Source organism: Natator depressus, chromosome 4, assembly GCF_965152275.1.
Source record: "Natator depressus isolate rNatDep1 chromosome 4, rNatDep2.hap1, whole genome shotgun sequence".
NCBI lineage: Eukaryota > Metazoa > Chordata > Testudines > Cheloniidae > Natator > Natator depressus.
Window position 1 is genome coordinate 20,953,333 of NC_134237.1, and position 25,212 is coordinate 20,978,544.

The 25,212-nt window shown below is 42.9% G+C and overlaps 1 protein-coding gene across 1 annotated transcript in view; it reads right to left on the bottom strand.

The window, feature by feature from the left end:
- Positions 1-25,212, bottom strand: part of FAM13A (family with sequence similarity 13 member A) — a 186,777-nt gene that overhangs the window by 101,076 nt on the left and 60,489 nt on the right. Inside the window, exon 7 of the mRNA XM_074950585.1 lies at positions 10,925-11,097. Coding sequence (XP_074806686.1) covers positions 10,925-11,097 — 173 coding nt within the window. The remainder of the gene's footprint in view (positions 1-10,924; positions 11,098-25,212) is intronic.

Sequence of the window (25,212 nt, forward strand, 5' to 3'; positions counted from 1 at the left end):
GATCACCTGCACATCTACCCATGTGATATATGCCATCATGTGCCAGCAATGCCCCTCTGCCATGTACATTGGCCAAACTGGACAGTCTCTATGTAAAAGAATAAATGGACACAAATCAGACATCAAGAATTATAACATTCAAAAACCAGTTGGAGAACACTTCAATCTCTCTGGTCACGCAATTACAGACCTAAAAGTGGCAATACTTCAACAAAAAAACTTCAAAAACAGACTCCAACGAGAGACTGCTGAATTGGAATTAATTTGCAAACTGGATACAATTAACTTAGGCTTGAATAGAGACTGGGAGTGGATGTGTCATTACACAAAGTAAAACTACTTCCCCATGCTTATTCCTCCTCCCCCCCGCCCCCCACTCTCCTGCTGGTAATAGCTCACTTAAGTGATCACTCTCGTTACAGTGAGTATGGTAACACCCATTGTTTCATGTTCTCTGTGTATATAAATCTCCCCACTGTATTTTCCACTGAATGCATCCGATGAAGTGATCTGTAGCTCACGAAAGCTTATGCTCAAGTAAATTTGTTAGTCTCTCAGGTGCCACAAGTACTCCTTTTCTTATTACACATATTGAATCTATTTCCCCATGTTAAGTATCCTCACATCTTCTTGTCAATTGTCTAAATGGGGCATCTTGATTATCACTACAAAAGTTTTTTTTTCCTGATGATAATAGCTCATCTTAATTAATTAACCTCTTAAAGTTGGTATGGCTACTTCCACCTTTTCATGGTGTGTGTGTGTGTGTGTGTGTGTGTGTGTGTGTGTGTGTGTGTGTGTGTGTGTGTGTGTGTGTGTGTGTGTGTGTGTGTGTGTTCTTTCTATATGTTCCATTCTATGCATCCGATGAAGTGTGTGTTCTTTCTATATGTTCCATTCTATGCATCCGATGAAGCGGGCTGTAGCCCATGAAAGTTTATGCTCAAACACATTTGTTAGTCTCTAAGGTGCCATAAGTACTCCTGCTCTTTTTCCGGATATAGACTAACACGGCTGGTACTCTGAAACCTGTCACTGTGAGAAGAGTGAGCTGTAGATAGTAACTTGATCTCTGCATTTGGACAGAACTGGCAGTCAGACCAATGGTGGGAGGAGGGGAGATGTAGGCTGTGAGAAACCCTGTGACTTAGGGTATGTCTGCACAGCTGACGAAGAAAGTTTTAGCGCTGTAAGTGGCAGTGTAGACAAGGCCTTACGCATATTAACCCCCCAGTGCAAGAATCCTGTTTGCTTTAGCTCTCTGAACCCAAAATTGTGGGCTGTTTCTGCTGCACGCTAGCCTCAGTTTACCTGACCTATCACATTAACGAACATGAACGTTGCTTTCCTGCACAGCTGAATACAATGGTGCCAGCTCAGCAGCCTATTAATCAGTGCCATTCACTGCTATGACCAGTGTTTAAGATTCACATTTGATCCTTAGCTCTCAGGCTGATGCAGGCTGTGAGCATTGCAAAAAGAGAACACTTTGCCTCTGAAATCTGAGGCAGAAGATGCTCTTGTGATTCTGAAGTGGCCATTTTGAACAATTTATGAGTGAACAAGATATCACTGAGGGTAAGAGCTTAGCTGGATTCAGAAAAGGACCGGCCATTTGCATAGACAACAAGAACATCCAGAATTACAATAGAAAGGATTAAAATAACAAAACCAAACCCCAAGTGGTCTGGATGGGATATAAACATTCATGCTTCAAGGCATAAGATGATCATAAACTAATGAGGGCTTTAAGTGAAAACTTTCCCTGCAGACCTGTTATTTTATAACTGCTTACTGTAGTATTTCTTACACCTTCCTCTTAAGCATCTGCTACTGGCCACTGCAACTATTAATTCCTGAAATGACCAGACAACATGCCAGGACTGTGCAGTAATAAATGTCTAGACATAGTAATGATAGGAACACTTGAGCCACTCATTTTTAAAATCTTGATTACAATTTTAAGAAGCCAGAGCTGCCCAGAGGGGCAACTACATCTCTAAAGGTTTCAGAGTAACAGCCGTGTTAGTCTGTATTCGCAAAAAGAAAAGGAGTACTTGTGGCACCTTAGAGACTAATCAATTTATTTGAGCATAAGCTTTCGTGAGCTACAGCTCACTTCATCGGATTCATCGAAAGCTTATGCTCAAATAAATTGGTTAGTCTCTAAGGTGCCACAAGTACTCCTCTTCTTTTTACATCTCTAAAAATATTCTGCAATCCCTTCACAAAGTCTCATGATACCAACTATTCAAAATAAGGTAAACAATTCATGGTAAGAAGGTTCAGAATAAGTCTGCTAGCTTGTAAGCATCTTGGAGCAGGGAACTTCTTTTGGTTTGTGTTTGTGAAATGCTGCATAAACTAATGGTGCGCTATGCACAGCAATAATAATCAAATTATGTTTGGGTAATTTCTAACAGTAATTTAACTAAAACACATCATCGGATATCAGCAATACTAGGAGAGATGAGCTGGAGTGCCAGTGAGAAGTGCAGTCGAGAAAGTAACTGAAACACTTCCCTGACGGATTGTATTTTCTAAATACAATTTTGTAAATTCTCAATTACTGAGGGACAATCTTCACTCAGCCATCAATTTGCTTTCCACAACCAACTCTCTGTATAACTTCTTCCCTGAGTGATGTACCCGAATACTTGGATGCTAATATCTAAATTGTATTGTTACATTTATTAATCTTATTTGGGTTATTGCTGATTATGTACTATGTATATTGTATTACTTTCAAACCAACCTTTGTACTTCTGAATAATTTAAGCACTGCACCCGTATGTACCCTACTCTTTTCTTAACCTATGTATTTTATCATTTTAACATTCACTCACTACAAATCACAGCTTTATGAATCCATCCCCACTTGATCCTAAAATTCTGAGGGAGTAAAATAAAATAAGGAAGTACAGAAATTATGAGAGGCCTGGCTGACTCAGTGAATTGGCAATGGGGTAACAGAACCTTTTGACTGTGGAGTAGCAGCCGTGTCTGTAGCTCACGAAAGCTTAGGCTCAAATAAATTTGTTAGTCTCTAAGGTGCCACAAGTCCTCCTTTTCTTTTTGACTGTGGGTCACCAGTCAGATTCCTGCCAAGTCATTAATGACTGAAAGTCATTAACAGCAGATGGACATTTGGGAGTTTCCCAGTGATCCACAGCACCATAGCACTCAAATCATGCTACCACAATTGGCAGAGTGACCAGGGACCAAACAGATATGGAGACAAAACTACTTTTTGACCCCTAAACCAGTGCTCCTTCTGAGTCAAGTTTGAGGCAGGTTGCTAATGCAGCGAAGTGCAGATTCCACTACTTCTGGGTAAGCAGACCTTTCAGTACCCAAATCACTTACAAAAAATAAAAATACAAATACAAATTTGTTTTTCCTTAGGCCATGAAGGAGAAGGATTTTACAGGACTGAAATGCTCAGATTACAGATACACCGGACCGGAACATGGGATTTGGGATCCATCCCAAGTACTGCGTTATAGCGGGGACCGTGTTAAAATGAAATTACTGTATACAGTAAATGTCACATCCATAAAGTATAGAAAACCTTAGAAAATAAACTCCTACTTGAAGGAAACAAACGAGAAAAGAAGTGTTGCTTTATTAGAGATTTAAAGTAGACATTACAATAAACTAGTCTAGTTTTTCTTAAAAAAGTCAGTGAGTTGCTTTTGCTTCTTGCTGCTTCGGCTTAGCAAACTGCAAAAGGCTACGTAGCTGCATAATTTTTATAGGCTCAACATCTTGCGTCTCACACCATCTCAAAGCAGTCTCTAAGCTGGCTACGGTTGCAGCTGACGTTGGAACGACGTCCACTTCATCTTCCTCTTCTTCTTCCATGGCGAAGGCCAGTTCTTCAGCTTCTGGAATGTTGTTTGGTCGTACTGCCTGTAAATCCCTCGAAGTCGAATTCCTCATCAGACTGTGATCTGCTTACTTCATTTTCTTCCAGGAGCGGGTGGCCAAACGACTCTCTCATCCCACCATCCAACAGCGGTTTATCGTTTCAGCGCATAATAAATTCCAGGAATCGCCGCCAATGTAAAAGAAGTCTTTTATAGTCAACTTCTTCAGAAAATCGGTGACAGACAACTCGCTTTCTATCATTTGTCGTATCAACGTCCATCAATAGTGCTGCTTAAAAATGGCGATAACACCTTGATCAAGCGTGAATAGCTGATGCTTTCCCATCGATTGTGCTTGTGCTTCTCGTTCTGGTGGAGTACTAGAGTCGACAGGAGAGCGCTCAGCGGTTGATTTATCGTGTCTATACTCAAAAAAATTGTACTGTACAGTACTTAAGTTTGGGATCGATAGCTGCGACCGCGTTATATCCAAATTCGCGTTATATAGACGCGCATTCTAGCGAGAGTCCGGTGTACAAGCAAAATGACAGGAGCACCAAGTGACAAGCCTACCCTTGTAACCCCTCTCTTCACTAGACATCCAGCTGACTACCTTGATTAAAAATATCTCTTTGTCATGGGAAATCATAGCTGAACTCCTTCAGCAAACACTACACTGCACACAGCATTCCACACCACATTTCTTGCAGCTGAACTGGGGAAAGTGCACAAGTAAATACATGATTCTGATTCAGAACTGGGACCTTTTATACTAGTTTTTCCCGGAGATGGCCAGGGAAGATGCTCTCTGGAAAGCACAACAGGAAGAAAAATCACAAAACTTCAAATGCAAAAATACCTGGTGTATTCATGTCTGAAAAGGAATCCTGCTACTGGGGCGGCCCTACCAATTTTGCCGCCCCAAGCAGTCACTGCGCCCGGAAGAGTGGCAGAGCTGCTGCTCAAAAGCTGCCATGGCGGGAAGAGCGGCGGAGCTGCCACCAAATTGCCGCCGCGGGACATGGACTGCCGCCCCATTCTGAATGCCGCCCAAAGCACCTGCTTGCAAAGCTGGTGCCTGGAGCCGGCCCTGCCTGCTACACTGATCTTCAGCACTGAACAATGCTACCGGCACATGAGGGAAAACACCAAGAATAAAAGAGAAAAGGATCCACTGATTCTCGAGTATTAAACATTAAATGGTCAGTGCTCTGAACTGTCAATTTTATCTGTTTATGATGAACTGCTGGGGATGTGCAGAGATGTACATCTAGGTGTCAGGGTTAAAAATCAACTGACTTTTCAAGGATAGGCTGAAACTTCATCAGCCATTTGAGTACTGCCTGTTCTTCTGTGCAAGAGCCATTGACATCTCCTGCTTGAAAAGGCCTCCAAACTCTTCGAGGAGGAGTGCAGTCCAATTCGCTTAAGGCGAAATGTAGCATGACTACTCCATCTGACTCCCCAGGCACCAGAGTAAGGAGTTCTCACTGGCCTCATGAGAAGAAAAGTCTTTCTCCACCAGGGAAAAGCAGGAAGTACTGAACAATCCTCCCATTCAGTGAGGAAAAGGCTGAAGTCTGGAAAGAGTTTCATTTCAGATTTCTCTTTATGCCTCAACTGGGATAAAGAATCATTCTTAGAATGACGTGCTCGTTGGGGCCACTGAGGCGACATGTACACTGCAAACAACAAGCCGCAGCTGGCATGTGACAGCCGACTTGGGCTACTGTGTCTGAAGCTGCAAGACTATTTCATTGCAGCATCGACTTGGGCTATAGCCTGAGCTATGGGACCTCACAGGGTCCGAGGGCCCAGGCTTCAGTCTGAGCCTGGAAGTCTACACTGCAATTAAACAGCCTTGCAGCCCCAGCCCGAGTCAGCTGGCACAGGTCAGCCAGTGTCTAACTGCAGTGTAGACATACCCTTATAGTCCTTGAGTCCCCAGAATAGTTTCCACACATAGGAAAGAAAGTCCCTTTGCACACAAAATGAAAGAAGTATCTTTTTTCCAGATCAGCCACTAAAAAGATGAGTCAATCAAATGCAGTCTCACACGTACAGCTAGTGATAGACCTCTCTCTCACATGTAAGCTGTTAGTTCTTTGTCCCATCAAGAACTCTTGCTGTTTCCACTGGTTGAACCTCTACTTACGATGCACTGTTCAGACCACAAGATTTAGAATGCTCTTCAGCTCTCCAGCCACCACTGTGTCACCAGAGAAATTCTAGGCAAAGAGACAAAAACTTGATTGCTAGAAACAAGAAGGTGCCAATGCCCACATGGACTGATAATAAGGTGTTTTGATTATAGCATATAGACTCTAAGCCCAAAGAGGTAGCAATTTACCTGTCCTGGGCTGATGAAGAGGGGGGCATCTGAATTTTTTATTTTTTTTTTGCAATCAAACCAGGTGAATTACTGGAGGAGAAATAATGTGTTCACATGTTATTTTAATTGACAATGTGACCTGATTATAGATGGCCAAGGGACAACAAAGTGAAAGTTCAGACCACAACCAGCTCCTAGATCACAATCACCTAAGCTGAACAAAAACATAAATCGCAAAAGTCTTTGTTGCTTGTGCCTTGGGAGAATGTATTTCTTGAAAACTCATTATGTAACAGTTCATACTGCCAGCATCTCACAATGCAAGAAAGAAGGGAACTGATTGCATATGAGGGTAGAGAGAAATGTACTCTCAAGATTAAGTGAGTCAGCTTGGAAAAAACTAACTCAGCAGAGCCTAAAGCACAGAGAGAGGCAGACACAGAGAAAACAAATCTCGATTAAATGAAAAATAGTACCTCACTGAGCCATTATTTATTAAGGATATTACTACAGCCCCACAAAGATGCTAGACACTATGCAGACATATAGGAAGATATTCCTTGTCCCAAAGAACTTACCACTCTCTATAATCAACCTCACCCTAAATCTTTGCTCCATTGTTGAGAAATCAGCAGTTTTCTCCAAGATTCAGGAGAGCTCACAGGGCAGGGATTGTTGTTTGGCTCTGATCCCTTATGCAAATCTGTTATAGAGGCTCTTGTGTGATAAGGGAAGTTGTTAGTTTGGGTAATAAATATGTACCAAATATAATGCCCAGATAAACTAAAAAAAACAGATCTGCTTGATTTGTTCTCTCAGCACTATGTAATCAAGTTCTTATCACATCACATACCACAGAACAATGACAAGTTTTTGCTTGTGTTGCTTTCAAAGGAAAGTTGCTAAAAAGAAAGTCACAAGTGAGCAAAAGAAAAGCCAAGTGTTTATATTATGTACATATTTTAAAGCGTACAGATATACGTAGTGACACCTCAGCAGTTTACGGTTTGAACACACAAACATCATCCTTAAGAACAGGGTGCAGCTATGTACACAAACCCACACCTTGTTTCAACGACACATGAGCCAGTACGATGGTAGGAATTAGGACAAGAGGCAATATAAGTTACTTTGTGAAAGAAACGCTGACGTAAACAAGCTTCCCTTTGAAAACATTCAAAGGTTGGAAAGCTACTACACGGTAGTTCTGCTGGCAAATCTCACGGCAGCTAAGACTGCAGCCATAAACAAGAGTTTATGATCTATGACACAAGGTGAGAATGGATGAAAAGCACTCCAAAAGCTGGCGTACAGTTTATGATCCCCAAGTGACTTCAGACTGGCTGCTTGCTCTAAGGTTTCAGGTCCTGGAATCTGCATGTAATTTTTCTTTCAAATTTCCCTGCAGATTTTTCCCCCCACCACCTGAATATGTAAATTGGTGATAAGGCAGGTACCTGGAAAAACACTTCTTAGCCAGGTAAGTCTGTGTGTAATGGCTGTGTCTAGCAAGGAGGGTGTTAATCTCCCAGTACAGGCAGATGTCCTTGAAAATGCTGCCAGGATCAAGAATGGATGCAGCCCCAATATGCAATGGCTATGAGCGATATGCAGCAAAGCCTTATTAATTGGCAGGGGATTCATGATGGTAGATGCTAACAAGTCTATGGGTAGCAAACATCTGGTACTCTACAGAAATATAAACAGCATCCAGAAAGGACCTCTGCTCAGCACAACACACTCCCACCTTGGGCTTTGGCTGTGGGAAGCATTTTTCACTCTTACCTTTGAGCTGTAGAAAGCCTTACGCTTTCTGTTACTGTTATATTTGGGCACACGTAGCTTCAAACTTGTATGTTAGAGACTTTGGCAGAAGGAGGCCTTTCCTCCTTTGTGACTGAATAAGCTTCACAAACTCTGTTCCTGAAACAAAAAGTCCATTTGAACCTCAATCCAAAGCACTTAAGCCACGCAAAACTTTAAGTGCACAATTAATCCCAATGAAGTCAGTGGGACCAGTGCTTAAAGTTAAGCACGTGCTTTGCTGGATCAGAGCCTTAAGCATGTTCCTCTTTTCTAGCTGGTAGAGCTCTGACAGCCATTTATACCCATGCACTTTCAAAATGGGAGAAGTCCTGGGAAAATGTGTGTGCGCGCATGCTTATTCACTTTACCCCTTCTTCCACAGGGCCTGGCTTAAAGTTGTGTTTTTCTGCTACTGTATGCAAAGCAGTTTGCCCTTAGCACATAGTTTTAAAGATGATGTAATTCTTGAGAGAACATCTATATTAGGTACCTGGCACAGACTGCTGGTACAAACAGTACTCCACCTATTTTGAAAGACAAAATTATCTCTTTTTATACGTACAGAAATACTTCAACCTCAACATAAAATTGTTCTCTATATCAACAGTCAACATGGTGCAGGGCAGGGACTTCAGAAAGGATAAAATACATATTTTATACACTGCAATATACCTTGACTGCAAACAATACTTTGCATAGTTAAATTTATAAAGGGAAATCATGCCTCACCAATCTATTAGCATTCTTTGAGAGAGTCAGGAAGCATGTGGACAAGGATAATCCAGCGGATTCAGTGTACTTGGACTTTCAGAAAGTCTTTGAAAAAGGTCCAACACCAAATGCTCTTACCATTCAAGAAAGATCTTACAGTCATGGAGGATAGTTCTCTGAAAACATCTGCTCAAGGTGCAGTGACAGTCAGAAAAACTAACAATATTAGGAACCTTTAGGAAAGGGACAGATAATAAGAGACAAAGTATCATATTGCTTCTATGTAAATCCATGGTATATCTACACCTTGAAGATTGTGTGCAGTTCTGGTCGCCCCATCTCAAAAAAAGTATATTACAAATGAAAAAAGTACAGAGAAGGTCAACAAGAATGACTAGGGGTGTGGAACAGCTTCCGTATGAGGGGAGATTAAAAAGACTGGGACCGTTCAGCTTGGAAAAGAGATGACTGAGGGGGGACATGATTGAGGTCTATAAAATCGTGAACGGTATGGAGAGAAAGTGAATAAGGACGTGTTATTTTAACACAAGAACCAGGGGTCACCCAATTAAATTAATAGGCAGCATGTTTAAAACAAACGTAAGGAAGTTCTTCTTCACACAATGCACAGTCAATCCGTGGAACTCATTGGCAGGGGTTGTACTTTTCTATAAATACTGTACTTACATTTCAGTGTACAGTATATAGAGCAGTATAAACAAGTCACTGTGTGAAATATTAGTTTGTACATGTGCATCTGAATATCTGTTTGTAGTGACTTCGCTAGTTTTTTTTATGTCGCCTGTTGTAAACCTAGGCAAATATCTAGATGAGTTGATGTACCCCCGGAAGACCTCTGCGTACCCTATGTGTACGGGTACCCCTGGTTGAGAACCATCGCACTACACAACTCATTCATTCCCAGCGCATTGTCCATCCTGTGTGTGCACGTGCACATACAGATATAATATATAATGTACATATACACACACATCTTTAGTGTGCTCACTTTGACACAGCAGCCTCAGAAACCACTGCACCATAATGATCATTTTTAAAATTATTTTAATATTTTGTACTTCCTTCCATTCAAGGGTGACTTTAAAAACTTTAATGAATTTAGCTTCAAAACCTTCCTATAAGCCAAGTAAGTATTATTATCCCATTTTACAAACAGAGAATCTCAGACACAGAAAGATTAAGTCACAAAACTAAAGTCACATAGGAAGCCTGCGGCAAGAGCAACCTTCCTTCAGTTTGTGTGTTCAGTTATTCCAGAAACACATCTACATTTCTCAACACAGTTTCAAATGTTTAACAGCTTTCTCAACCACATTCCTTTACAAAACAGGCCAGGTTTATATGCATGCAAATTTTTATGGGGAACAAACTTGTGTGTTCTTTTTATATATGCATCTGAACATCTGTTTGCACACAGTACTCCATTTGGACCATGCACGTTTTTAATAATTCAGCCCTATGTGCAAGTGTTCCATAAGAGTAGGCACATGTGTGCATGAACATGTGTATACATGAAGAAAAGAGCTGGATTGCCAGGTAATGGTATATACAGAAAGCAATATGGGATTAAGTTCTACCAGTTAGTGAAATTTATTTCAATATTAAACTTAACGTAATAAACTGTGAAAAAAGCAAAAATGAATTGATGCCCTTTTATTACAGTATGGCTGAGAAATTTTATTTTTTAAAAGTATTTTTAAGCTACCCTTTTCCCCTCTTCACTGGCTCACAACAGGAGTGCTTAAAAATTGCCCCCACATGCCTATGAAACATAAAATTGAAGACATCATAAAAATGACTTAGGTATGTATCCTCTTATTAAGAGTATATTTGAATATTTTCCGTAGTTCCCAATTAGTATCTTAGAAATACATTAGTCTTAAATCATGGATGTCTTAAACTGCATTTCAAAGAGCGTCAGGGCATTTGGGAATCTGGATGAATTATGGTCCCCTTGCTTAGTTAGGCATGTAGCATAATGTTTTATTCCATGCAGATGGTAACATGATGCAGGCCCTATTTAATGTAAAAGGAACTGGCTGGTTTAAGATTAAAATCTGAGCATCAGCAGCATTTACAATACTGATACAAAGCTACACACCTGCTTTCTGTCCTGGCCATATAGTAATACTCCGAATATAAACACATCCACAGATGTATTTTATGAAAAGAAAGGAGCACTAACCTGGAGAAGAATGCAGCACTGTTAATGAAAGAGATTTCATCTGGTAAATCCATTTCCTCCAAACATGCACTACTGTCAGTTAATCGGAGGCTGACCTGAGGAATTCCATCCGACAACTCTGGTTGTGGCAAGAGACGTTCCTGTATAGATCCTTCCCTGGTGGACTTTGTGATCTAGAGAAGAAAAAAAAGAACAAAATGAAAATGAAAGAAGGGCACAGCAACCTTTCCAGCTAATTTGTAGTAGAAAGCCAAGTTAGAATAGTGTATAAATAACAAAGAATGACAGACTGCAAAACCTTTTACTAGATGAAAACAATTAAAAAAAAATAAAGACTGAAAAGATGTGTCAGCTGATCATCAAGGAAATTAACCAAAGGAAGGTAATTGCAATCACTGGAAAGTTATTTTCTACATGACGGTAGGATATCATAGATGACTAAAAGACAAATTAATTATTTCTCCTTGAGATGAATAGGAAACAGAGACTGTAAAAGACAGGAAGTACTAGCAATGGAATTAAAATCTATTAGGGCAGCTCAAACTTCTAACTGCAGTTAATGTCAACACATACTGCATGTCTGCTCCCCAGGATAAATATATCCACAACAATGCTCAAAAGTAGTATGGTTTAATTTTGGACAAAATCTCTCAATGCTGAATTCTGCACTCATGTGTCCATGCAGGACTCCCACTGACTTGGACAGGTGCCAAACACACACATCCAAATGGGAAATTTGGACCGGAAAGGTTAGGAAGTATAAACAGGAGCTGAAAGAAAAATATTTTTACAACACAGGAAAAATATTAGTTCTTGGGGACAGCAACTGATAGAAGTCATGCAGGAATCAGACTTAAAAGGAGGGACAGGATGGATTTTCTTGAAGCAATTACATATGGAACACCTGTTACTTGGGGAGGAAAGGGATTTACATATTTCTGTTGCCAAAACTTTTGCTATGAAGCCACTGTGATGTTTTTGAAATCACCCAGACCTGTCAGGGGTTCTGTCACCGCCTGTCCTGTAACCTTAAGGTGTCTTAATTCTGTGTTGCTATGGCTCAGATCCCTGACATCAGTATTGTGCCCACAAGCACAAGGTCTCACTCTGGCTTCCACCAGCCTAGTTACCCCTTGGAAGGTGACACCAACAGCCTTTGTAGTCCCAAGTCTCCCCATATCTGTGCTCCCCAAGTTCTCAACTACCAGACACTCAGACAGTTCCCCTCTGGTTCATCACCACTGACGGCGTGAAACCAGCCCCCCCAGTCATCACGTCACTTGTGCTCCCCACACTCCACACAGTTTACACACCAGAATAAAAACCAAAAGTTTATTTAATAGAAAAACCACAGATTCAAAGATGAAATAATATAGGGAAGCAAACACATACAAATCACACAAACTAAAAGTCGCATCCTTGGATTTTACACTTCCATAGTAGATAAAATCCTTTTTTTCGAATACAAGTTAACTATTGCCTTTGCACAGTTTCCCAGCGTACCTCCTGTCAAAAGGAGGGAACCCAATATTCACACACAGCCTCCCGCCTAGAGGCTGTCCCTCAGTTTCTGGATGGATTTCACTTCAAACCCCTTCCATTTTAAAAGGGGTTGCAGTATTTTTCTTCAGTCACTATAGGTATGAAATGTGAGGAAATTCCCAGCTGAGTCAATGTCTTCACATTAACTCTAATGGTCCCTCACTGTCATTTCCCAGGCTGGATAATGGAGGGGTACTTGAAGTTGGCTTTGTGTAAACATCTGGCTTGGAAGATGCTTCTCCCTTCTTGACTGCTTCACCACCCTGCTGTGAGGTGGAGCTAAGGTGACCAGATGACAAGAACAAAATATCAGGACACATGGGGGTGGGGGGACAGCCACAGACTCACCCCCCCCCCCACTGGAGCTATGGGGGAAGGAGGATACAAAGCCTGAGGAAGCCACGGGTTGGGGGCGCAGGGCCCCAGCCCTGCCATGGGTCGGGGGTACACGGCCCCCGCTCCAGCCCTGTCAGAAACATACGGCCCCAGCTCCCGACCGCAGCCCCGCCACAAACTGCGGGCACAGGGCCCCAGCCGCAGCCCTGCCACTTACCTGGGGGTCGGTTCCCACCCACTGGGAAGCACCTGGCAGGTTCCTCTGGCTCCTAGGGTCAGCAGCGGCCAGCGGAGTCTCCATTCCACATGCTGCACCTGCCACAAGCACTGGCTCCAGCTGCCATTGGCTGGAAGAGGTGGGGGCAGGACTTAGTTGGGGGCGTGAGTAGCACGCAGCGCCCCAGGATCAGGGTCAGCCAGGGGGGTCCTGCGCCCTGTCCGCACCCGCAGCTCCCATTGGCCACAACGGAGCCAGTGCTTGTGGTAGGTGCAGCAAGCAGAGACCTCGCCCTGGTCGCCCCGTGCCTAGGGGCCTCAGAGTCCTGCTGCCCGCCGTTTCCTGGGAGTTGCCCCAAATAAGCACCGCCGGGATCCCAGGTGACCTCTCACCAGTGTACTCCTCCAGTCCCGAGCCAAAATATCAGGACAAATGGCGTCCCAACCATACATCTGTCAGCACGCAGGACAAACAACTAAATATCGGGACGTCTGGTCACCCTAGGTGGAGCTGAAGCTTCCCCAAAAATTAGAAGTACAGTTTTCTACATACACAAATACATACATTTATAACCATAGTCTGTGTACATATCTGATAGCGACCATCAAGTACAGAACAGGGTACACTTTCATAAAAGACCTTAATATATTTTATAGTGCACTAGCACTGGATACAATCGGTTGATTTAACTGCTTATTTTGCAGGTTTAAACCTTCTGTTCTCCCCTTGGGGTGACTGGACGCTGATTTTTACAGCCACTCCTGTCTGTTCTGAATAACAATAATATATCTCAAACACGGTGGGTGAGCTAATATCTTTGATTGGACCAACTTCTTTTGGTGAGAGAGACAGGCATTTGAGCTTACAGAGAGCTCTTCTTCAGGCCCTGAAGGTCATTTCACAATGACCTGAAGAAGAGCTCTGTGTAAGCTCGAAAGCTTGTCTCTCTCACCAACAGAAGCTGGTCCAATCAAAGAGATATTACCTCACCCACCCTGTGTTTCTACTATCCCGGGACCAACACAGCTACAACAACACTGCATAAGATAACTCCGAGGTGATCTAATAGAGATTCTCTGATTTATGAGAGAGAATGATAGATGTCTCCAGAAATTGGTTATGAATAGGTTTATAATAATTGCACTCATATCTGATACGTAAGGATCATAATAATTGCACTCATATCTACCTAGTTTCAGGCTTTTGGCCTGTGACTCTCACTGTTGAGGAATTTCTTCAGCTGTCAGAACACTATCCAAAATCTCAGGACCATTGGTGGTGATGCAGCTGCAGGCTGGTATGAAATAGACAGTAGACGAGCAATGGAGAGGTCCTGTTCCAACAGGAGACAATTCCTACCATCCTCTGGATTCCTTTAAAGGGGGCATGTAAACCCAGGAACTTCTTGGTGTCAACTGACAGAGGGCACAGGTGTTTAGGTGGCATATGAGGTCTCTATCAAGAACCAGGAATGCACTGGTCATCCTAGTCATTATGAAATGTACGTATCAGTAATATTTATGAAGTTAGGCTATACTGGAAATTAAGTTCTTAAAGCCTTGAAGTTAAAAGTAGGTCACCAGGAGGTTCAGGCAGGGGATAGGACATGCTTCTCTCTCTCTGTCTGGTCAACTGTATATTTTGCATTTTGTGTCCCACAATGTAAGCCTGTCTGCAAGTGGAGCCAGATACAAATTAAAAGACTGTAAGATCAACAAGAGAAGGAGGCCACAGGAAAGAACAATGAGTAGAGGGTGTCCTGTTTACAAATAATAAGACTGAAGGACTGTTTTGATATATCTGGGATTGCAAAGAGACAGGGGATCTTTCCACTGAAGAGGCAAGGGGACAGTGTGACTTATCTCGTGAATGTGAGACCACAGCCAAGTCTGGCTGTAATACACGGGAAGGATTTGGGTAAGCTTTTCATAGAATCATAGAATATCAGGGTTGGAAGGGACCTCAGGAGGTCATCTAGTCCAACCCCCTGCTCAAAGCAGGACCAATCTCCCATTTTTGTCCCAGATCCCTAAATGGCCCCCTCAAGGATTGAACTCACAACCCTGGGTTTAGCAGGCCAATGCTCAAACCACTGAGCTATCCCTTGCTCTATGTGACATGACAATAACTATCTAAGTAAGTTTAGGCTCTAGAAAACATGTTATAATTTTATTTTATATATGTAACCATTTGTTTCCATTAATTCTACTTGCTTCTTCTCAAATCTCACTTCTTTTTTAAACAAAATTCTTCTTTTTATGGTAAATGTATCTATGTGCTGTGTGATGAGCAGAGTGGTGATCCTGAGGAGTAACTGGTAAGCTGGTGTGTACTGGTCCTTTGGAAGTAGTGGATCTGCAAATTCTCTGAGTGTCCAGTGGAACAGGAGCCAAAAACTCCAGGGCATGCTCAGAATGCTGGGAGGGAAAGGGGGGCGTTGGGGTGTACCTATTGCTTACCTGCAGAGAGGCAGCCAAGTCTGCAAGGGCTGAGAGAGGAACGCTTGTGTTGCCTCTGGCTGGTTGAGTCCTCCTCACACTAAGGCAGGGAATAGCGAGGTGCCTCATAGAGCATTATTATTTTCCTTATGTAAAATGAAACCCGTCAATGTATCCGAGATGTCAGTGCAAAGAGAAACCCAGGTACACCGGTGCAGGCCTGAGGTCAATAAAAAGGGAAATCTCAGGCTTTCAATTTTCCACTGTAGGCTGGTATAATTTCACGTCATTCGGCCACCATTTCACCGCTTGTATGCACAGGCACAAGAGAAGGCCTGAAGCTGGCCTGATCTAAGTTTCTACAGTAGATAAAATAAGGGTACAGATGACCATAAGAAGCATTTACCCTTGTTCCTGCATCAGCATGGGACAGACGCTATGGAAACAAAGGAGGAAGGTGGGATTAAGATGAACTGAGAAGAGACAGGCACCTCAGGCTGAGTCACCTTTCCCTGTTCTACCATTTATGTCACATGCACCAGAGACAGAGTGACTTCAGCAACAAATAAACTAACTGAAATAGCACTTGCTCAGTGTCTCTGACTTACAGCCTGTAGGCTGCACACCTAGGGTGAAATCCTGGCCTCCCTGAAGTCAATAGGCCTTTTGCCAGGGGTAAATAGGGCCCATTTGTCAATGGGGCCAGGATTTCACCTTTACAGCCAGATTTTGCCACCGCTCCTCATGCGGTAGCAATTTTCTACTGAAATCAGTGGGGCTGTGTGCATTGAAGTATGAGCCTTAGAATCTGGCTCTTAGCAGCTCCATACTGCAGGTTGGACTGGTTTGAGGGTGACTGGAGGAAACAAAAAGTGAAACTGTGTGTCCTTCTGGGAGATATGGGGGGTGTCTGAAGCCAGCACTGGGGTGTGAGGACTCCAGTTCAATAAGTCTGTTGGATACTTTTTTGACAACGTGGAATGCCTTATTTATCCAGATATCCCTGATGCTACTATAGTTTATGTTGCACAAGGAGATGTATGTATATAGGAGCTGATATAGAGATCATTTGGTTGTGCTGCTTTGAAAGCTATAAACATTGATGACTGAATGAAATATAAAGGATTTACCATTATTATAAGCCTTAAATAGAACAGAATTTGCTCTGCTGTACTTCAAAGAGCAAGAGGACATGGGCCTGATGCTCCAATCATGACAAATGCAACAAGCCTCTTGCTTACCCAGACAGCCAGTGGGTTTCAAAGGGGCTCCTCATGAAAAATCATAGTTAAAACTAGAATCAGAGCATTATAAAATAAACACACTTAATTAGCCACTAAACTCATCAAGGGAAGAAGAAATGACCTCTCAGTGGCAATATTTTTTCTTAATGTGGCAAGTGTATTTTTCTTTGAAAGCTGGCACTCCTAGCCTTCACTTTCCTGAGGCTGTGGGGTCTGTTGTCATTGGTTTTATGTTTGTACAGGGCCTAGCACAATGAGGACCAACTTGACTGTGGCCTTTAGGTGTTACCACAGTATAAATGTTAAACAACAACTCCATTCAAGTCACAGCAGCAGAAAATTCCATGCAATTAATAAAATCATAAATTATTTTTATTATTTTAGTATTTGAATAGAGAGCTTTTCTGCCGCTGTGACTTGAATGGAGTTGTTGTTATTCAACATTTATGTGTGAACACACACACACACACACACACACACACACGTTATTCTGTGCAAACTACAAGGCTCGGTTGTAACTTTAAGGTACAGCTCCATGTTAGAGGCAGCAGGAATTACACTCTCGAAGATGTAAACAATTCTACTATAACACTGTAATAAATAAGGAATAAATGAATAAATAAATGTGTGTGTAAACAGAGCAGACTCACATGCCATGCTAGATATGGGAGTAGTGATCCAAGGCCAGGAAGTAGCAGAAAGTTCCCCTTATGCCCTTAACAAATTGTAGGCAAACTGATTTAAGTACAAGAGCAGTCATGGGATAAGAAGGAAGGGCCTCGAATGAGTAAGCAATCATGGGATAAGAGGGAAGGTCCCCTCATGGATGAGTAACTGCTTAAAACACAGGAAACAAAGAGTAGGAATAAATGGTCAGTTTTCAGAATGGAGAGAAGTTAATAATGGGGTCCCCCAGAGATGTGTACTGGGACCACTGCTGTTCAGCATATTCATAAATGATCTGTAAAAGGGATAAATAGTGAGGTGGCAAAATTTGCAGACAATGCAAAACTACTCAAGATAGTTAAGTCCAAAGCAAACTGTGAAGAGTTACCAAGGGATCTCACAAAACTGGGTGACTGGGCAACAAAATGGAAGATGAAATTCAATGTTGATAAATGCAAATTAATGCACATTGGAAAACATAATCCTAACTATACATACAAAATGATGGCATCTAAATTTGCTGTTACCAGTCAAAAAAAAAAGAGATCCTGGAGTCATTGTGGATAGTTCTCTGAAAACATCTGCTCAATGTGCAGTGGCAGCCAAAAAAGCTAACAATGTTAGGAACCACTAGAAAATATCATAATGACACTATATAAATCTACAGTATGCCCACATCTTGAATACTGCGTGCAGTTCTGGTCGCCCCATCTCAAAAAATATATATTAGAATTGGAAAAGATACAGAGAAGGGCAACAAAAATGATTACGGGTATGGAACAGTTTCTGTATGAGGAGAGATTAAAAGACTGGGATTTTTTAGCTTAGAAAAGAGACAACTAAGAGGGGATATGATAGAGGTCTATAAAATTGTGAATGGTGTGGAGAAAGCGAATAAGGAAGTGTTATTTACTCCTTCATATAACATAAGAACCAGGGGCAACCCAATGAATTAATCGGCAGCAGGTTTAAAACAAATAAAAGGACATACTTCACACAGTGCACAGTCAATCTGTGGAACTCATTGCCAGGGGAGGATGTGAAGGCCAAAACTACAACTGGGTTCAAAAAGAATTAGATAAGTTCATTAAGGCTAGTCCATCTGTGGTTATTAGCCAAGATGGTCAGGGATGCAACCCCATGCTCTGGGTATCCCCAGCCTCTGATTGCCAGAAGCTGGGAGTGGATGACGGGATGGATCATTCAATGATTGCCTATTCTGTTCATTCTCTCTGAAGCACCTGGCATTGACCATTGATGGACCATAGTATACTGGGCTAGATGGACCCTTGGTCTGACCCAGTATGGCTGTTCTTTTGTTCATGACCAATACCGCCACAGAATATTTCTGCCAGACATTTAATCTGTAGAATCTGCCTCACACAATGCTAGAAAAAGTAATGGAAAGAGAGCCTTTTGGCAAGTCTGCAAAACAAACAAGACACTATGTGTCAGACTGAATTTTTAGAGCTGTTCACACTCCTTGGTCTGTAACACCATGACTTATAAATGCTTTGATATCTTGAGGCTTTCCAAATAAAAAAAACTATTGTTCAGGTTGTGACGTTGCACTCTATATGATTTTATGAAAATATGCTAATAAGTGTGAATATAATTGTAACTGGAATATGCTTCATGCAAAAGGTCTCTTGTAAAGTATCATTACCAAGCTTATAATCTACTGTGTGTGGTCATCCTATTTGTATAAATGTATCACTTGTATCTGAAACTAGAAATATGAAATATAACTCTGAGGTCCAGTTGTAGTTATGCAAACTGTGGGCCATTAATGGTGGTTTGGAATCTTGATGGCTCCCATCAACCAGGACAATTGACTGTGGATGGCTCTGTTTGCAGGCAGGCCTTCCTGTGAGTCAGGCTGCGAGAAATGAAGGCTTGGGGTCTCACAGGACATGTAATCATGTAACCTGAACTGGAATCCATCTTTAACCTGGTGCTTTTCCACTGAGAAGGAGGGGTGGGAACCCAGAGGGACAAAGGATTCCAGCCTTATGCAAAAGATATATAAGTGGGTGGAACAGAACAAGGGAGGCAGCCATCATGAGAAATCCCCTAGCTACCACCTGAGCTGGAACAAGGACTGTACCAGGGGAAAGGATTGAGCCCAGACTAGGAAGGCGTCCAGTCTATGATAGAAGCTTATTGAAACATCTCTGAGGATGAGATTTTATCTGTATTCAGTTTTCTTACTGTATTAGGCTTAGACTTGCGTGTTTTATTTTATTTTGCTTGGTAATTCACTTTGTTCTGTCTGTTATTACTTGGAACCACTTAAATCCTACTTTTTGTATTTAATAAAATCACTTTTTACTTATTAATTAACCCAGAGTATGTATTAATACCTGGGGGGAGTGGGCAAACAGCTGTGCATATCTCCCTATCAGTGTTATAGAGGGTGAACAATTTATGAGTTTACCCTGTATAAGCTTTACACAGAGTAAGACGGATTTATTTGGGGTTTGGATCCCATTGGGAACTGGGTATTTGGGTGCTGGAGACAGGAACACTGCTTAAGCTGTTTTCAGGTAAGCCTGCAGCTTTTAGGGGACATGGTTCAGACCTTGGTCTGTGTTTGCAGCAGTCAAGCGTGTCTGGCTCAAACAAGGCAAGGTTCTAGAGTCCCAAGCTGGCAGGGGAAATGGGCTTGGGGTAGTCTCAGTTCACCAGTTGCCAGTCCCAAAGGGGTTTCTGTGATCCAATCCGTCACATAGGTGTCCATAGGAGGAAAAAAAATCCTAATGAATCCTTTTATTTTTCTCTAAAGTTTTTTTTCCCCTCTTTCTTGTGTTGGTATTGGGATCGCTTATATAATGCTACTGCTACAAGCCAATATATGTATCACACACAAACTCTGAGGGACAATTATGCTTGTAAAACCAGATTTTAGGCTAGGATTTTCATTGCGCAATTACAACACACCAAACCTAATAGGTAAAGGGAGAAAAAAAGGAATGCTTCATTCTCTATTCCATACTACTTGGAACCGAGCAACAAGACAATGTTGTAACACAACTCCATAGTATTGTGGTTATTTGCTGGACAACACTTCCCCACTTCCCCTGTGAGACCTCCTCTGCCTGAGGGGAATACCATCTTGCTGCCTCACATGTCACAGTTCTACACACTGGGCTAGCTAGAGCTGGTTAGGAACTGAAATCCAAGGGCTATACAGTGAGAGCTGATGGGGGCGTGTTACCAATCAGCTCTGTGTTATTGGGGAACCAGGACGCAGTACCCAGCCTGTCTGACGCACAAAAGACCTTCTCCCCTCCCCCCAGCTCCCCCAGCCTCTGCTTGAACCAAAGCCAATCAGAAGAAAGGTTTACAAAAAGCAATGAAAAGGTAGGGAGAGATGCACCTAAACCCCTCTGGACAAGGGTGACAGGATTAAGGAAACTCCCCTAGCCTCATCTGCATTGAAGATGGGACAGAGAGGCATCTCCATTAGCATACAGAATGGAGAACAGAAATTCCAAGGCAAGAACTGCACTGAACTATCGGACCAGAAAAGCAGGAAAGCACTGCATGATGGGGGAATCTCTGCTCCAGATGTTAATGAACCCATGCCTGCACACACCCAGCTCAGTAGTTATCAGACCAATTCTAGTAATAAATCCTTTATTGGTATCCAAAGTACTGAAGATGCCTAATTGCATTGTGAGCTCCCTCGAAGGAACACCGCCCATAGAAATGATCAGTTCCTATTGTCTAGCCTGAACAAAAAAACTTTGGTATAGTCTCTTGAGCCATCAGTTTACCCACAAACAAATCTCGTGTTCTCCCTTGAACCATTGTTCTTTCCCTACAAAAACCCCTACCCCTGCTCAGGTAAGTGCTCTGATGCCTGGATCCAAAATCTGCATCAGTTCCATTGGGATTTCATCTTCTCCTGACTGATCGTGCTGGGGGCTCTGCCTGTCTCCAGCACTCCGGAACCTCAGCCACCACCAATCGACTCAAGCTTCATGGAGTGGTAAGAACCCATCTCTCTCTTTCTCTCTCTAGGTATAGCCTTCTGACCCTGACTTGTGTGATCAGTCAGTTTTCTAAACCTGACTTTTATAATCAAATTTAAGTTAGATTTAATATTATAACTGTTTTGTTTGTTTGGCTCTCCTGTGGTTATTACCTGGCAATAAATAACTTCCATGGTTAAGCTGGTTGCTTTTCTCTCTGTCTTCCCCTCGTGGGTGTTTTTTGGCTTCCTCATTCGCTCTGCAGCAACGCTCCTCATGCCTAAGCTAAAGATCCCTGCAGCGTCCAAAAATCCTCTGGGGTTTGCTCATCAAGTGGGTTACTACCAGAACAACTGTAATGTGAAAGTGGGGATAGGGACGTGCTGAACCTGGGGTGTACGAGGGTGGCAGCTTGGAAGTGCTGCTCGACCCAGCCTGCTGAGTCCAGGGGCATATAAGGGGTCAGCTTGAGTGTGCGGATGAACCTGTCCTCTCAGATGCGCTCTGTTATTGTGTGTGTGTTCATCTGATTCTGGGGCTGGAAGATCCCAGCCCTGGGGAACCTAGGTCCTGCAGGATAGCTCCATTGGGAGGGAACGTGCAGAAGTAGAGCTCCATATGAGAACACAAGTGACACAAGGAGTACACTGACAGAATTACAGAACCCCCCCCCCCGAAGAGTAACCCGAATAAATGAGCATACCCCAAAGTAACAGGCAAATCTGGTAACAGATGGGAGGGTAGATGTCATGAATCAGAGGTCAGCACTAGCAACCTCTGCCTTCTCATGGTGGGATTAATTGGTCTGCCAGTCCTGGCCTAAACTCCTGCCCATGTATGTCTCTGTCCCATCTCTAAAGCTCTCTCTGCAAGGAGCCCCTTCCTCCAGCTCATCAGAGCCACACTGTTGGGCTCCGTAGGGGGTCAAGATTTGCTGCAATCGCAAATGTCCCCTTAATTCCTCACAAACAAGACAACACTAGCACGACATGGCAAGTTTGTGCAGGTAACTGTACTCTTAAAAAAAGAAAAGATACCCATTCCTCATTAATTACAAAACTTCTCATGGAGGCAATAGTTTTGCCTCCCTCGGGCTGACCTTTGGACACAGCAGAGTGTTTCTGATTTTTGTTTAAGGCCACTTGCTTTTGCTTTGGGAGATGCCTTAAAAAATTCTGCATGTTCACCATCACATCCACAAAAGTTGTTACCTTCTCTATGCTTGTTATCAACCTCTTGCATTCCCAGCCACCAGTACAAAGCAATCCTGGTACAATTAGGAGTTGCTGCAGATTGCACTGGAGAAAAGTGGTGGGCTTTTTTTCTGGCACGATGTTAACTGTACCAAATGGGGACGGTCTCCTGTTAGAATTAAAACTAGTGCATAAGCCTCACACCAAGCTGAACCACAGAACAGAAATGTTTCTGAATGAGTAAACAACTTAACGTTGTTTGATGTTAAGAGATACCGATAAATTCAAGGACAGGCCAAACAGCAAGCTTTGTTTAGGGAAAAGTGAAATGCCTAACAACTGTCTGCTGATAACCTTTTCATTGATGAAGCTGAACCTCAAATGACACATGACAAAGACAGGAGTATGCCTGACCCTCTACGCAAAGACTGTGCTACAACAGCTATTAGCTATCCCATCGGGACAGCAGGACGGTGAGATATGGTTCCCTCTCAAGGGAAGGAGGCTTTCACTGAGGAGAGCACATGCTGCACCATCTTAAGAGGTGGGTCTGTGCAGGAAGGGTACACAGCAGCAGGGAATGTGCTTCCCAAGCATAGGCGCCGACTCTGCCAGCTCCCCCCTCCTTCAGCGCCTCTCCTCTGCCCGCGGCCCCCCCGCCGATCAACTCCTCCCCCTTCCTCCCAGCGCCTCCCACCCGCTGCAATCAGCTGTTTCGCGGCATGCAGGTGTGGGGGGGGGGGGGGGGAGGTTGAGCATCCCTGGGGCCTGCAGGAAGCCGGCACCTGTGTTCCCAAGTCAGGTAGACAAGACATGCTAACAGAGTGGCTGTGTGGCCCAGGCGGTGGCTCAGGCTAGCCACCTGAGTGCATACCGGGGTGGCAGGTGAGACTGTACTTGGGTGGCTAACCCAAGCCACTGCCTGTGCTGCCATGGACACACTAATTTTTAGCGTTCTAGCTCAAGCAGAGCTAGGGCGTGTCTGTGTACATACATTTTACTGTATGTATTATTTAAGACAATAAAAATACCTATATTTTAAATCCAGAGACAGCTGTTTCATGACTTGAAATGTGAATTGATTTTGTGCTGAATACACAGATTTTGTGCTCTGGTTCAGGTGCGAGGGGCTGTCCAACAATATGAAAACAAAGGGTCTCTGAGTGAAATTAGCCGTCGGATCATGTAGAATTAATACAAGGAAATACCAGTTCACACAGACTGGATTCAGCCATTCACTGTCCCAGCAAGGTCACGGAAGTCAGTAACTGTATCTGAACTTTAAAAGAGACTGGATACTTTTATGGCCAATGTAAAAATTTGTATTGAATCACGCTGAAATAAGGATAATTAAATCTCTCCCCTCAGGGCATATACTGACCATTCAGGAAGGCATCCATTTGCAGTCCCCACTGTTAGTATTTCACAACTGGCTATGTACACTATGGGGGTTTTTCCATCTTCCTGTGAAGCATTAATCATAGCATTAGACAAGTTCAGAGGAAAGTTAACAGATCTTATAGACTAAAGATCTGGTGCAGTATGGCAAATCCTAGCTTTCTGTATTCCTAAAGAGGAGGCTGTGATGCTCCGCAGAGGTACTCAGGGTTGAGAGGCACCTCACCATCACCTGCCCTTAGCATAAGGAAATCTTGTCTGTGCCTGCTATGGGTCAACTCACTGAAGCCACCAGCCTCCTGGCAACACAAACACTACCTTCCAGGCCCCCACAGGCCTTGCTTTCTCTATCTGGGTCAGCAATAGGCACGCACCAACCTCTGAGCATTTCCTGTGGCATCCAGCCCCTTATCCACTGGACACTCACAGAATTACCAGACCAGCTGTTCACAAAGGAACACAACGTACCAGCTTGTAAGATTCATTTTAGGATTATCACAGCACTTAGATACATTTATAGTGAAAACAAGGATAAGTTTATTATCAAAGAACAGAGATTCAAGTGATAGCGAATAAGAACATCGGAAATGAATGGTTACATATAAAAACAAAATCATAACATGCTTCTAGAGACTAAACTTAACTAACAAGTTACCTCCTGTCTAAAGAAGCTTATCGCACCCAAGTTTCTCTCCAGAGTTTTCAACCAAGCCTGGCTGAGACCCCTCTTCCATGAAGCAAACTCACTGTCCATTTACTACTTATGTGAAGGATGGTAGGGTCTCTTCTTTGCCTCCCAACTATACTCGATCAAATCTTTGATGTGCACCACAAAGTAGGTCCCCTCCACACCCCACTGTTTACTTCCTCCTGTTATTTTTATCTTTCTGAAGTTTTCATACTCCTTCATTAGCATTCGGTTCAGACTGGTGAGAGGAGACCCAGCATGAAAGTATCCAACACGTAAGCAGATAAAAATTTCTTATCTGACAGAAATCCTGTTTCTTACCTTTCCTGGAACCAGTCCCTAGCCACAGCCGTTAAGAACATAATTTTCAGTGTACATAAGTGATGTCTTCCACACCATCGGTACGCGTGTTTCACAATGATACTGATGCCCAGCATGACACAGGCTCTTCCTGAGACCTCATATGACACTCTTTGGTGAACTAGAATGTATTCACTGGAACCAGGAGACCCCTACAGCCCCTATACACCCTCTGTACTCCTGGCCAGTTGGCACTCAAAGTCACAAGGGATTACAAGTATTCCATGAG